The following is a 15,249-nucleotide window of genomic DNA, read 5'->3' as shown; positions in this document are numbered from 1 at the left end:
ACCTCGACCAATAGATTATATGGTTATCTCGAGCAACATGTTATTTGGTTACCTCGAGCACATCATCTCGACTAAGAGATTATTTGGTCACCTTGAGCATATCACCTCGATAAGGAAATTAATTAGTGATCTCGAGCAAATCATCTCGACCGGAATATTACCAGGAAACATGACTCATCAAAACAAATCTCACTTATTTTCTCTTAATTATTAGGGACCATACTCTTAGTGGGCTGAAAATTAGTAATTTTCTTAAGAATTTTAGGGGAGATGATAAAAACTACTATAATTTCCTATAAATACCCTTGGAAAGGGAGGGAAAAGGGGGATTCTTTATGCTCTCTCGGCAATTGAACCCATTGGATCTCTCTCTCTCTCTCTCTCTCTCTCTACCACTGGTAAATTTACTTTTCTCTCATGATTTCTTTTTTCTTTAAGATTGATTATTTTCTATTTTTTCCCCATAAATTTATTTAAAACTTTTTGTTTATAGCGTTCATAATTAAACCACGTGAATTGTGATATGAGTTTTTCCAAGGAGACCCAAATCGTTGACTTGAGCGTTGGAGAGTTTTCGCCGAAAAAACTTATGGCACCCCTGATTGTTTTTTGTGGTCGTAGGCTCACAGGTCATCTACTCATGAATCATCCGCTCATAGAACATCTGTTCATGGTACTTACTAATCAGCAGCTCATAGATTATCGGCTCATGTTCAGAGGATTTTCTTGAAAATTAACAAGCCGCTTTTCCACCAAATAAATTTAATGCTGATGCAGGGGTGTGGTTTTGAGTCAACAACCGACTCGACCAGATTTCTGCATCAACAATTCACAAGATCTAAAGCTTATGAACCAAAACAACCATGAGAAAATAAAATGATTGGGGTGGCTCGATCGTAGAGAGCTATTTGCAAAAATTGAAAAGTATAGATGCCTAAGTTTAAAATTATGAAGTTAATTTTAATATTAGATTTATGTTTAGGCATATCGATGAAAATATCCAAAATTTACTGTTAAAAAAATATTAATAAATTGCATATTTTCCAACGTGTAAATAACGAGAGCCTTGCGATACACACGACAAAACAGAATCAGTAATTGCAACCCCAAAAAAAAAAAGAAAAAGGATGGAGAACAAGAACCCGAGTACCCAACTCATCTCTAACTAAAGTCTTAAACCCTGTTACAGTAAGTAAGCGAAGCGGCGATGTCTCTTCTTATCAAATCTCTCCCTTTCATCTCTTTTCGCTCCAGCAGAACTCTATCTTCCTTATTTCTTATTAAACCCACAACAATTAAAACACTTTCAAAAAACACCAACAACACCAACATCAATAACGCAGCTTCTGTTGCTGCTTTCTCTGTCTCTGCTTCTGCGGAAACTGCAAACGCCGCCGTCACCACAGCCTCCTCAAACCCACCACTTCCGCCTCTCAAGGGATCACTCAATTGGGTTTCTCGCACCCGCCTTTGCGGCGAATTGACCCCAGATGACGTCGGCAAACGGGTCACTCTCTGTGGGTGGGTCGCCCTACACCGTGTGCACGGTGGCCTCACTTTTCTCAATCTCAGAGACCACACTGGCATTGTCCAGGTACTTTACTCGATTTAAAAATTTGTTTCTTTTAGTGGTTTTTGTTTTGAAAATTAAAAAACTTGTTTGTGTTGTAAAATTTGTTAAGGTTACCACACTGCCGGAAGATTTCCCTGAAGCTCATTCCACTGCGAATAATTTGAGGCTGGAGTATGTGGTTTCTGTGGAGGGTGTTGTTCGGTCTAGGCCAAGTGAGGCTGTTAATGAGAATATGAAAACTGGCTTCATTGAGGTATGTTATTGAGTTTTGTTAGGCCGCATTGCAATGTTGCATCACATGCTCAAGTTGTTGGGTTATGAAGAAAAAAAAGACATTTCTGTATTTTGCTTTGATTCTTGTATGTCCAGCTACTCTGCAATCCTGTTTAAGGGCAGTGTCATATTTCTTTTCCATCTCAACCATTCAGTTTTCCTATGTAGTTACTTTTTTGAAATATGTTGATAACATAATATATGTCAGGTTGCTGTGGAGCATGTTCAAGTATTGAATGCCGTGAGGTCCAAGTTGCCCTTCCTAGTTACTACTGCAGATGATGCTAAGGATTTTGTTAAAGAAGAGATCCGTTTGAGGTAATTGGTTTGTTAGATATTTCTAATTCATGTCACCAAGTCATATTATTATTGCTTCCAAGGAATTGATTAGTAAATTTCATTACCTTTACTGGTTGACTTTATACAAATGCATGTAATAGATACCGTTGCCTTGATTTACGCCGGCAGCAAATGAATCATAACATATTGTTGCGACATAAGGTAGTGAAACTCATTCGGAGATATCTAGAAGATGTACATGGTTTTGTAGAGGTATTATCCACTGAAGATTTTATATATTGTTGTCTTCTTTCAATCTGCATCATGCTATTAATATTCATTCTCTGTTTTGATCCTGACCTTTTCATGGTTTTAAGGTAGATTGAGACTCCAGTACTCTCTAGGTCTACTCCAGAAGGTGCCCGGGATTATTTGGTACCCTCAAGAGTTCAGGTACTTCAGATTTCTCTAGGTGTCGTTCTCTTTATTGCTTCTGAAACAGCTCTATGCAACTATACTGAAATTAAAAGATATTACATCCTGACTAGCTGGGATGGACAGAAAGACGCTCTATCTTGTTGAGAAATATCCATTGAATGAGTTTATGTTATTCAAGCAGCATTAACCTTACCGCATTGGTGATAATGGAAAGATTAAAACCAAAATTTCTATTTTAGTCTCAAATTTGAAGTAGAATTACTCTAATTACCTTTTTGTTTTGCATGGGAGTTACTTATGGTTGAACTTTGTACTTATTATTCAGAAAGATGCAGAAAGTTGATACTTTAGTGAAATTACAAGTGCTGTCTACATATGTCCATTACTCAGTTGTATGCGGACTGTCATTGTTGTTTTGTAAGATTTATATGCAAGTATTCAACAAAGAGCAGGTTCTCAGAAAATTTTTATTATTCTGAGGTCTATGCACTTGAATCATGAAATTCACTGAAATTACTATTTGGAAAACTGTTCATATTTTATGGTTCGTTGTGGAACAAACCTATGACAATAGCTAAATAATATATCATCCTTTATCTTTATGGCTACTGTTGCTTGTATACTTTGTTCATGGATCGCAGAGCTAATTTATTCTAATGTGTGTTTTGAAGCCAGGAACATTCTATGCTTTGCCCCAAAGTCCACAGCTCTTTAAGCAGATGCTAATGGTTTCGGGTTTTGATAAATATTATCAAATAGCGAGGTAGTTATTTTGCTTACTGGTTGTTTGATTATATTATAGTGATAGTTGCATATGGCAACTGGACTCATATGGACTCATATAAAGAGAAGAAGTCGACTCCTTTATAATTGATCCTTTCATGATGTATAAGTCCAAAGTGGTTACATGAGCTTCATAATAGCGACATCTCTTTTTTCTTTTTTCTTTTTTCACCCATTTTCATTGCAGATGTTTCAGGGATGAAGATTTAAGAGCAGATAGACAACCTGAGTTCACTCAGCTTGATATGGAACTGGCTTTCACTCCTTTGGATGACATGCTGAGGCTCAATGAAGATTTGATTAGAAAGGTTAGCTTTCTCTTGACTTGGATTCAAAACCAGACTTAGACTCAAAACCAGAACTAGTAGTGTCAAGTTGACCTTCAAACTTGTTTGGTGGTTTTTTCTGTACTCTAGGCAATAAGTTATACAGTAAGAAGATTTTAAAGATTATACATTTATTTACTTTTTGGAGAATTTTGATTTCATTTTTTTTTCCTTCTGTAAGTGAAAGGCTATGATGAATACATTTTAATAAGACATTACAAGGGTTGATTAGAAATTTTTGTTTGTTGCAGATATTTCTGGAGATTAAAGATGTCCAGCTCCCAAACCCTTTCCCAAGACTAACATATGCTGAAGCAATGAGTCGATATGGTTCAGACAGGCCAGATACTAGATTCAGTCTTCAGTTGAATGATGTAATCATCTACCTTCACTTATGAATTATGAGGGAATTTTAATTTTTTCAGGTTTCTAGCTATAATTTTCCTTTTGCATGGGTGTTAGTGAAGGAGTTTTTTCATTGGCATGCAGGTATCTGATATTTTCTTAGAGTCTCCCTTCAGGGTTTTCTCAGATTCCTTGAAAAGTGGGGGAATTATCAAAGTATTATGTGTACCTTCTGGTGCTAAAACTTATTCAAACACGGCTCTTAAAAAAGGTGATATATATAATGAAGCAATAAAATCTGGAGCAAAGGGTTTGCCTTTCCTGAAGGTCTTGGATGCTGGTAAAAAGAAAGTCACTTTTCTCCTCTCTCTCTGTCTCCCTTTATCAAGGCGAAGCTGTTATGGTTTCATTGTATAATGACATGTGTTTTAAATTTCCGACAGGAGGTGTCGAGGGAATTCCAGCATTAGTGTCAAGTTTGGGTCCAAGCAATAAAGAGCAGTTGCTGATAAGATGCTCTGCAGGTCCGAGTGATCTAATTTTGTTTGCCGTGGGTCATCCTGCATCAGTTAATAAAACTCTAGACCGGCTTAGAACGTTTGTGGCCCATGAGTTGGGCTTAATTGATAATGTAAGTTCTGACCAGCCGTCAAATGTATATGGTTATTGGTCTGCTGGTATGGCTGACATTTTTATATTCTTTTTTCTCCACGGCATTCAGTCCAAGCATTCAATTCTGTGGATTACTGACTTTCCAATGTTCGAATGGAATGATTCAGAGCAAAGGCTTGAGGTTTGTCTCTTATCCTTTACTGTGATTTCCACATTACTGCATTTATATACTTGTTTGATTTTCGTTTGCCACATTCTTTACATGCCATTTTTAAAAGAAACATTACTCTGATTTTGTCCAATGTGCTACATAGAATTATTGTTTGGGGTTTGTCCTCGCCTATTTTGCCTTGTCCTGTTTCTGGACATTTTAATAACAATTCTACGTTGTCATTAGTAAATGTATTGGTATATGCTGTATGGATAAAATTGAGTAGTGAAAATGCTATAGTTTGACATGGATTTGTTATTCCTCTGCAGGCCCTGCATCATCCATTTACTGCACCAAACCCAGAAGACATGGATGATCTTTCGTCTGCTCGTGCCCTTGCTTATGACATGGTTTACAATGGAGTTGAGGTAACTCATTTTATCGTGACATCTGCAAAATTTGAAGCTTTTTTTTACAATAACTTCAAGACAATTAAATGTGGTATTGCCTATTTGTGTGGTGTCAGATTGGTGGAGGAAGTTTGAGAATTTATAAACGTGAGGTCCAACAAAAAGTTTTGGAAATTGTTGGCATCTCTCCTGAACAGGTCAGAAGACTCTTAAACTAAGCTGATGTTTACTTTGGTTGGGCTGATGCTCTATACTTATTCTGGTTGCCGCGATTGCGTATTTCTTGTGTTACTGGAAGTTCAGAGAGTCTAGATCATATAACTCTAGGAAGTTAAATGTCCACTAGTGAACTCCAGGGGTCCTGTGAGTTGTGGTTTTGACTATATAATGATGCATTGTGCGACAATTCATACCCTTGTTTAGAGGCAGCCTACTAGAGGGAAATTATCATCAGGATAAAGAGTGATTTTTATATATGCTGTGAGAATAGGTTCTGCTCATATATCGTGTGGTTGCTTGATTGGGACCCCAACATGGGACTGCAGAACTGATATGCTTTCTCTTTCAGTTTGTGGTTTGATTATTTGTGTTAAGTTCATTCAAAACTTCAGTTCATCTTTGCTGAGGTGGTGGCAATACCTGCTTTGAGTTCCGGTGACTTCAATTGCCAACCTCAGACTTGAACCCTCATGTGAAGGATTTGAGACCTAATGGTTTCAAGGCCTGGCATCTACTCTGGTTATAGAACATTGTTCCTTTTTTTCACAACATATTTGCATCTTTCAAGCACAAGGGTAATGCTATTTTTGTCAACAGGCTGAAGCAAAGTTTGGCTACCTACTGGAGGCTTTGGAAATGGGTGCTCCTCCTCATGGTAAGAAATGTATACCTGCTTGCGTTAATAGTGAATCACTTGCATGCTAAATTGATCCGAAAAAATGTTGATTCAGTATGTGGTCTGCTGATATCTAAACATTGTCGGGGTCAACTAGTCAGCCTGAAAATAAATTGTTGAACATTCATTTGAATATGTTTCACCAGTTGGTATGTTGCACACGCAGGGGGGATCGCGTTTGGGTTGGATAGGCTGGTTATGTTGTTGGCAGGCACCAATTCCATCAGGGATGTTATTGCTTTCCCAAAGACAACAACCGCTCAGTGTGTCCTCACAAGGTCTCCATCAGAGGTGGATCCCCAGCAGCTACAAGACCTATCACTACAGACCAAATAGTTTCATGTCAGTGGTATGCCAAACATCGACTTTAGCTGGACCAGTGTTCACTGTCCTGAATATGTTTGAGATAATTGAGCTGTTTTTGCATGCACTAGGTTCTACTTTTAGGTGAGGGTATTAATAGTATGTTTGTGAGCAAAAACAGGCCGTGTATGTTAGTGTTCTATATTTGTTTACCCTTAGTAATTAAATTATAATTCATAAGTGAACGTTGTGCCCATGTAACCTGCATTGGCCATTATGAATGCACCTCATTGAATTGAAAACTTTTATCTTGGTCTAGGTCATTGAATTTGTTAAAATTTGAGAGTGCTTGTAAATTATATAAGGAATATTATTATTTTACCACCCTTTTTTTCGGACGCATCATTTTAGTTTTTTTTTTTACAATAATTTTTTTTTTCATTTAACGTTGTAATTTTATTATTTTACCAACATATCATTTTATAATGACAGAATTTATAATAAAAGTTTATTTTGCCTTTATAATGTGTAAATATAGTTTAATCCTTGAAATTAAAAGAACCATTATGAATTATACATAAAAAGATAATGTTTTTATCAATTGAATTGTCAATATTACAATACTTTTGGCTTAACATATTGACATTATTGAAATACCCTTGAGACATCAATAATTTGTGGATGGTTTGGTAGTAAAATGCTTAAAACTAAAACATTAAGTGCGAAAAAAACATTTGTCAAAAAATTTTGGTGGAAAACGTAAAATGTTGGAAAAAGTTAGGTGATAAAATGATAATATTCTATTATATAATAATGCGAGTAGATAAATTACATCCTAAAATTTCATTTCAAATAATGAGACATTTAATAAGTGGATGGTGTGATAATAAAATTAATGCGCTAAGAATTTAAGAGAATTACCATGTACACATAGCATGCCACAACATTTGAAAATTGCCACGGTAAGCAAGAATAAATACAAATATATTTTTTTAATTGTAATAAGAACTTAATTAAATTTCAACACCTATGTTAACTACCTTCCGTAGATTAAAAGGTTTGATGTGAATGTTCACAAGTTGAAGAGACAGTCGGAAATGAAGAACCCAGACTTGCTAAAGTGAGTGCTCTTTTGGGTGTGTTTGGCACACTGTATTGTATTATGCTGTATTGCATTATTTTAATGCTGGTATATTGTATTATGTTGTATTGCATTAGCACTGTATTATAATAATATTGTACAATATTTGGTGTTACACTGTACTGTATTATTTTTTGTGATTAATTTAAATTAAATATTATATTATATTAATATGTTTAAATTGTATTAATATTTTATATTATTTATATTATTAATAATTTTAAATTAATATTATTTAAATTTATTCAAATTTAAATATTTATTATTAATTATAATAAATTATAAATTTATGAATAAATTATAATGTAAAAATATTAATTTATTAATAAATTAATATTATTCAAATTTATTGAACACTAGGGTTTCAAATATACAAATTGATATTTATAGGATCCTTGAAATTCTCATTGATATAAATACATGTACTGTTAAAATTGAATCATTTATTGATTTATTATATGTTAAAGTTTATGTACAATAAACACAATTCACTTGACATATTCAATTCTTTGTCCATAGAAAGTTCCAAGAAAATAATAAACCTAATAAGAATCTAAATAAACGTGCTTCGCTATAATTAGTAACCAAGATATTAACTTAGTTATAAGACTCATATATCTCTATCTTAGGAGCATCTACATAGCATTTTCCCATGGATTATTCTTCTTCCCAATATTAATTTTGCCCCAATAAGTAGTCTTTGTGATGTTGCTTCTCTTTTTATTGGAAAAAAAAAACTTCAAGCATGTCTTTTAAGATCTGGTTCAGCTTCTCTTCACTTATTCTTTCCCTAGCAAGCAGCAATCTTAAGGCTTCTCTTCATCTGTAAAATTAATGTTGAATATTAGAATAAGAATAGTTATGCTATATCCATAAATAATGTCAAATATCATCCCTTACCATGCGGGCTCTCTTCAACAGCAACAGCACCGCCATTTACAGTGCTGCTATTAACCTCAACAACTTCACTATTGCAGCAACAATAGCAACACCAGCTTCAACATCTTCAGCAATCACTCCATCTCCATACTCTTCAGCAACATCGCAATCTTCAAGATTTTCAAGAGTCTAAGGCTCCATCATCAAAATTCAAAACTACTTTCAACTTAATTTGAAAGATAAAGGAAATTTAAATAGAGTGGAAAACAGTGCATCCAAATGGGTGTGGTAGGAATTTCAAATGCACTCCACTCTTATTGTGGCTTCTCCTAATCCATTCATTCATTTCTTCCATTTAAGGAGGCCATCACCATTCACCCCTCAATGTTATTGCATGCAATTACCAAAATGCGTTCTGAGCACCCAATGAGAAGATGTGAGACATGAATAAGTATGCATGAATTCACAAGAAGGCATATAAAATCTTAACTAAATCACCATATTTCAAACTTCTCATATCATTCCTAGGACAAAATCGGACTAAAAAATACAACTTTGCAATCATGAGTAACACTAGCGTTAATTGTAATTAACCTAATTGAATAAATTGTCATAACCTAATTCAATAAATTGTCATCGTTACTTCAGGTTCCACAGTATTCAAACTCTTAATACAGCAACCCAGCACGAAATATGAACTATACAGTTAACAAAACATATTAACACATGAGCTATACAGAGCATTTTAAGTTACTTCATGTTAAAGTTATTTAATCATACTTCAGATACCCATATTATCAAACCATGCCCCCTTCAATTAAGGGTCTGTAACCTATGCCTAGGTAATATATATTTTTTAAGGAATATAACCAGAATTTGCTCCTTTAACTTCCACAAGCCGTGCACTCTTCATGGTTTGTTGGAGAGCAAACCATCTGGGCCATCTTGGTTTCATCATCAGCCACCAACTCAGGCTTCCCCTGAATCACCAAGAGTTGGAAAAGGGAAACATTGGGAAAAAAAAAAAAAAGTAACTGACTGTTCTAGCAGCAATCATCTTCTTCCTGCAAGAATCAGCCATGATTTTCTTTTTCTTTTTTTTTGAAAAATTCAAATCACCAATATTTTTACATTCTTCTCCAAATTCTTAACATTCACCTCATTCCCACAACAATTGCTAGAAAACATAACACAAACATTCAAACCAACAAACAAGCCAACAAATTATTAAAAAAAAATGCCCATCTCCTAAATTCATCAATTCAACACCACAATCTCCACTGCCCTCTTAATCACTCTCTCTCACATCAACGCCTCTACACTTCCAGATTTCATGAAAATGATTTCAATATATTATTATTATTATTTATTTATTTATTTATTTGGCTTTATAGAACCATCAACTAAAACACTTGAATACCTAAATGGAAAAATGAAATCTGCACGTGAATCCGTTCGAATCTCGCCGTAGCACCACCGCCGCACCACGCTGTTGTTCGAATTCAAATGACACCGTCGCTCCAATCAAAGATTCAGATGCTGCGGCTGCACAACTCATTTAATGATTCACACTGCACGACGGCTGGGCATGGCCGCACTGACAAGGCGTTTGCTATGTTTGGCTCTTGAGAAATTGAAGGAGAATGGAGGAAAATCAGTGGATAGATGAGTGAGTTTGAGAGAAAAGTATTGTTTTGGGTTTTGAGAAGATAAATTTTGTTTCATGGTCGTGGCTGAGGATCGTGTTTGGGAGAAGAAAATATTTTATTTCTCTTTTCGAATGCAATGCAGCCTAATTACGACTACCCCACGGGTTTATTTTTTGCGGCGTTTGGTGTATTATAATGAGGTTTAATACAAAGTTAACTTTTTGCCAAACATGATATTGTATTGATTTAATACAATACAGAGCTTTAATGTGGTGTAATGCTGAGTGCCAAACACACCCTTTAAGTATTAGTTAGATAAAAAATTAAATTTTCACTCATTAAGTTTTTAACATTTTATCATCTTTTCAGTGTGACAAAAGTCATTACGAAATGTTGCAAAATGTCATCTCATAATAAATGCTGGAGTAGTGATAGAGAGAGAGAAGCACGAGAGAAAAACGATAGAATTTTACTCTCTCTCTCTACCCACTCACTCTCTCTCTACCCCTTTCTTCATTATTTCTCTCGTTCTTTTCTACACTAAGCATTTTTCTAAATGCTGATATATATCAATCAATGGGCTAGTTACGGTGATTCCAATCATGAAAGTGGAGAGTAAATAAGACCATGAGAGACATAATAATTTGTCCTTTATTTTATGGAAGAACTTGTCAAAAAAAATTGTATCTTAATCGAAAAGAGAACCCAAAGAATTGAGTGAGTTAGAGAAGCGTTTTCATTTACTCACACTTTAGTGAGTATAAATGTGGTACTAAATTTTGTGTAACAGGATAAGACAAATACATCATGAACAATGAAGGTAGATTTGAGAATGCAACCTTTCTACCATCTCCATTATAGCGTCCACTAAAGTAGGTATGAAGACCAAATGAGAGTGAAGTCCACTTTCTTGAGGAAAACTCATGTTAGTGGTCAATTTAGAATTAATTTTTTTTTTATAGTATTCGCACACTACTCAAATTGACTAATTAAAACTTGGAGTTCAACTGAATATATTCGGTAACCATCTTGCATAATTCTAATACTATTACTGATTTTGACATGGCTAGAATTGGCGTACGTATGATTATAGGCAAACCCATATATGTCTTATCAATTTTCTTTTAGTGACATTTTGAAATTTGTTATGGATTGTTATTTAGACATTATTTCAATGTTACTTTCATCTTCAAATTCTGGTTTAGATGTTACTCAGTCAGGGGAATGAGAATGGAAGCAGGTAGACAATTGTTACTTAAAATATAATCTTTTTGAAGTGTGTGATGTGCGTACATCGCATGCTTAGAAACTTAGTTATAACAATACGTGAAAGCCGCTCTCTGTCGAAACAATGTATGGCGTAATTTTTACACATAGGAGTCTCTTATTTGCGGATTTGTCGATGCGCAGAAGATTATATTAAACCATATATCCATTAATAAATTTATATATCTTCTACTATATTTACCATTGAGAGTTATTGCTCTTTGTTGGAAATATTGTTGAAGCTTTCAAGATTTTTAAAAAATGTCCTCAAGAAGTAGTGTCTTATAAGATTCTTATCAGTGGCCTTGAAAATAATGGATTCACCCATCAAGCATTGGACATAATCTCTGAAACACCCCCCAAGAAAAGATAAGCAAGTGATATATGCTAGTTGCTGTTTAATTAAGGCTAGTTTTAGGTTTTCCTTCACTGGCTAGAGAAAGTGTTCATGCAATTGGACTTAATTTTCATATGGTATGCTTGGCAAGCAACGTTAAAAATTGATTAAATTAAACATATACAAGTTTCAGTGACAAGGTCTTGGCAGCTTGGTTGTCTTTTTGGATCATAATGTAAAAGCAATGTTGTTGCTATGTCTTCTTTGTTAAAAATTATAGCACTTTTAAATTTATTGTCCAAACTGTTAATTAAAAGGCATTTCTAAATATATTACCTTCCCGAGTTTTTTTATTGTATTTTATGATTTGTCAGACGCATTAACTTCTTTTTTTTTTTTTTCCTTTTTTCCAAGCTTATTATGTTATGGGCCAGTGCCGTGAAATTACTCAAGTTTTTCTAATGCATTTCTCATGATTATCTGATTTTGAAAGTAAGTGAAGAGATCTAATTTTTTAGAACTTCAAGTTCCCAAATGAAAATATTTTAATAAAAGTAGTTTCAAGTTGTTTTTATAAATCCAACCAAAATTTTGTCTTTCACGGTAATCTCCTATAATAATATTATGGTAATCTCATTATTCATCTGAGTCATTATATGCCAATTTTAAGATATTCTTTTCCTTTTTTTAGTTTATTTCTTTAAATGAGTAGACAAACCAGTGAAATCCACTCTGTAAGAAAACAACATTACATAATTATGCAGTGTTGAACAAATAAGGCTTGACATTAAAATCTATTGAAAAAACATAAAAAAAAGGATTGATCACTACAAGAAAAAGTATGTATAGTAGCATCTGAAAAATGCTACCGAAAGCAAATGGTAGCATTTTAGGCAATGCTAAGTTAGCCCATGTAACTAAAAGTCTTGACATTTGATAGCATTCATTCAATGCTACAAACTGTTATACATAACATTTAAAAAAAGCTATGTAATCATTGATTATTACATTGTAGAAATGCTATTATTCTCTTATGTATAGCATCCAGAAAGTGCTACCATATTATATTTACAGCACAAAAAAATGTTATTGTTGGCAAATTTATTACATATATGTAACATTCTATGGCTATTAGAAAACGCTACTGGATAATTTATAAGTGGCTACCATAGCATCTTTGTAAGGTTATTGAAGATAGAAAAATTGATACTTGTAATGTATTTTTTATTCTCAATATTTTTAAAGGCTACTGATTATACATACAATTCATCGTTCATCTAATTCAATTATGTAATAATATGTGAACATCCAATTACTTAAAAAATTAGACACAATGATAAGTATATTTGTGTCATACTTGTATATTTTCTAATGATAAAAAATTAGGGAAAACAAATCTAGTACTATATCTTCAAGTTGCTTTCAACACTTAGCCAAAAATTCTTGATCTTCATGGCGTGCACCAAAAATTCTTTATCTTCACAGCCTGCATATGAATTCAGAACAAAAATATAATTGTGTTTTGCTCTTAGAAAAAATATTAACCACCATTAAATATATCCTAAGGAAGTGGTTAAGTAAGTAATTCAAATCTAACAAATAAATACAATTAAAAGTTTTTTTTCGGAGAAAAACTTCTAAATCACTTGAATAATTGTGCCATAGCTACACAGTCTAACAAATCAACTAGAAAATCATATGAAAAAAAAAACATAAGATGGTCTAACAAACTAGAATATTAAAAACACAAGAGATAGGTATACGACTTAGACTATTAATTTAGAGCTTCGTAGTAATTGATTGCCTATTTTTTCTTTGTTTTCTCCAATTTAATTCCGCCTTAGTACATGATGACTCTCAAAATTCCATTAGTACATGATGACTCTAAAAATTCTATTTACTTAAACATCATTCATTTTAATCTCATGAGGCATCAACCTACAACTCACAAACTAGGTAGGTCTACACAAATATTCACTTTAATAATTGATAGGAAATTATTTATTGCTTCAAAGCGCAAAAGTAGGAACTTTTGTGACCTACAAGCATCTAACGAAAGAGCAAGCAACTTTTCTAAATTTTGTTCAACCAAACCATTACTGGAGAAACATACTGAAATAGCACATAATACCCAAAGTTATTGCATAACCAAGCTTGATCAGCAAGTTTAGCTTATAGGAAAAAAATTGCTGGAAAAAAAAATCAATTAAAGTGGCATGAGAAATTAAGTACTGCAACTTTATCCAACAAGACAACCAAATGAATGTTAAATTAAGTACTGTAACTTTATCCAACATAAATTGATATAATAGAAAAAAAAAGATAAGAATTATATTGATAGTTACCTTATAACAAGAACTAGTTACAACAGAACCTTAACCATGTCCAGTAACTTCAACTTTCTTCAAACAACTGCTCTTTATATCGTAACCCAATTCTGTGTTTGATTGCCTTCAAAGTTGAGCTTTAACTAAAATTCGAAGTGTGTTAATAAAATATTTGAGCAAATACCAGGGAAAATGCACAAATCCAAACAACATATAACACAATTTCATAATAATATACCAAAAGCAAAAATTTGGGACTAGAACTAAATTTTATAAGCGAAAACAGAGAAGGTATGAGGAAAAGGCTTTTATTTGAGAAAGAATTATAAAACCACAAGGAATTAGAAGTTCAAAGACAAAAAAGTTATAGATGATTTGCAGAAATTAAGAGAAAATTAGGATTTCTTATAAGTTTCATATTAATTATGGAAGGAATTGAAAGGAAAATTGGGAAAAAAATTAACTTAAGTATATTCAATTACCTCTCTAAAATTATATGGTTCCACGCGCTAAATGATAACAGTCGTAAATTGCACAAAACAAGAACAAGAGCAAAGCGGCAGCCAGCAAAGTTGAAATTGATACTTCATAAATTTCCCAAATTGAACATAGCATCAAGTATCAAAATAATTGTTAATATCTTCAATCACCTTCTCTCTCTAGGGACGAAATATTGTCAATCTAATGGACTTACTATTCTCATTCAAAAAATTTGCAGCCTCTTCGTCACTCTTTTCAAACTCACACCATTTTCTCTAAGCAACTTCCCATCATCCTGATTATCAATAACAAAAATTAACAAACGTAAAAGCAAAACCTAGAAATTACCTCCATTGCATTCAAGCCATATTTGGGGAAATCCAGACCCATCAATTTATTCTATCAAACACAAGCCATCTGGGTTGCAATTGCTCAGCAAGTTAAGGGGGATGAACGGGTAAAATGATTTCTAAAGAAATTATAAGGGATAAGGATATTAGGTTTCAAAAATCTAATAGAGAGGAGACTCAAAGGAGAGAAGAAGACTGAGAGTTTTGGGTGACTTTAAGTTTCCAAGGCAAATTAGGGATTGTAGACAAAAGATGATTATAATTATTTTTTAAGGTCATTTTATTTCTTTCATTCCGCGATCGACAATTTTTCCCCCGTCTTTCTTTTCCCTCCCTTTTGGTAGCCTTTTTTTCTCGTCTTTCTTTCCCTCTCTTTTGGTAGCTTTTTTATATTGTCACTAAATTAAAATTGTTTTTGTAGCATTTCTAAAA

General features: G+C 33.5%; 1 protein-coding gene and 2 long non-coding RNA genes across 7 annotated transcripts; 1 reads left to right on the top strand and 2 right to left on the bottom strand.

Annotated features, from left to right (window-relative positions):
- Positions 1–1,107: 1,107 nt before the first annotated feature.
- LOC18035013 (aspartate--tRNA ligase, chloroplastic/mitochondrial) lies at positions 1,108–6,724 on the top strand. Of its 3 annotated transcripts, none has more exons than XR_002904310.1 (15): positions 1,108–1,594; positions 1,683–1,826; positions 2,055–2,164; positions 2,287–2,398; positions 2,507–2,578; positions 3,235–3,326; positions 3,534–3,654; positions 3,924–4,046; positions 4,162–4,357; positions 4,461–4,648; positions 4,739–4,810; positions 5,110–5,208; positions 5,307–5,387; positions 5,759–6,064; positions 6,252–6,292. XR_002904310.1 is itself a non-coding variant. In XM_024179352.1 (15 exons), exons 1-15 carry the CDS (start codon positions 1,208–1,210, stop codon positions 6,534–6,536), a joined length of 2,160 nt encoding a protein of 719 aa, XP_024035120.1. In that variant the 5' UTR covers positions 1,108–1,207; the 3' UTR covers positions 6,537–6,724. The 3 variants fall into 3 exon arrangements, 2 of the variants coding, with proteins under 2 accessions (XP_024035120.1, XP_024035121.1); XM_024179352.1 differs by having other exon boundaries at positions 6,007–6,064; positions 6,232–6,724; XM_024179353.1 differs by having other exon boundaries at positions 6,007–6,064; positions 6,252–6,515.
- Positions 6,725–8,462: 1,738 nt separating this feature from the next.
- On the bottom strand, positions 8,463–9,952 carry LOC112096228. 2 transcript variants are annotated; one of them, XR_002904323.1, is made up of 3 exons: positions 9,829–9,952; positions 9,279–9,388; positions 8,463–8,578 (listed from the first exon to the last, which is right to left on the bottom strand). It is a non-coding gene; the product is annotated as an uncharacterized LOC112096228 (long non-coding RNA). The 2 variants fall into 2 exon arrangements; XR_002904322.1 differs by having other exon boundaries at positions 8,565–8,823.
- A 2,942-nt stretch (positions 9,953–12,894) lies between these two features.
- LOC112095867 lies at positions 12,895–15,201 on the bottom strand. Of its 2 annotated transcripts, none has more exons than XR_002904013.1 (3): positions 14,470–15,201; positions 14,006–14,130; positions 12,895–13,146 (listed from the first exon to the last, which is right to left on the bottom strand). It is a non-coding gene; the product is annotated as an uncharacterized LOC112095867 (long non-coding RNA). The 2 variants fall into 2 exon arrangements; XR_002904014.1 differs by having other exon boundaries at positions 14,816–15,190.
- Between the last annotated feature and the right edge of the window lie 48 nt (positions 15,202–15,249).

The sequence above is a fragment of the Citrus clementina genome, unplaced genomic scaffold (genome assembly GCF_000493195.1).
Source record: "Citrus clementina cultivar Clemenules unplaced genomic scaffold, Citrus_clementina_v1.0 scaffold_8, whole genome shotgun sequence".
In the NCBI taxonomy this organism is placed as follows: Eukaryota; Viridiplantae; Streptophyta; class Magnoliopsida; order Sapindales; family Rutaceae; genus Citrus; species Citrus x clementina.
The sequence above is the reverse complement of the archived record's forward strand: the minus strand, read 5'-3'. Positions and strand labels throughout refer to the sequence as shown.

What these genes read in the sequence shown, in the direction of transcription:
- LOC18035013 (XM_024179352.1), top strand. Translation starts at nt 1,208, where the DNA reads ATGTCTCTTCTTATCAAATCTCTCCCTTTCATCTCTTTTCGCTCCAGC. An exon ending in TGAAAACTGGCTTCATTGAG is followed by an intron (nt 1,827 to 2,054) that starts GTATGTTATTGA and finishes AATATATGTCAG; the next exon opens with GTTGCTGTGGAGCATGTTCA. An exon ending in ATGAAGATTTGATTAGAAAG is followed by an intron (nt 3,655 to 3,923) that starts GTTAGCTTTCTC and finishes TGTTTGTTGCAG; the next exon opens with ATATTTCTGGAGATTAAAGA.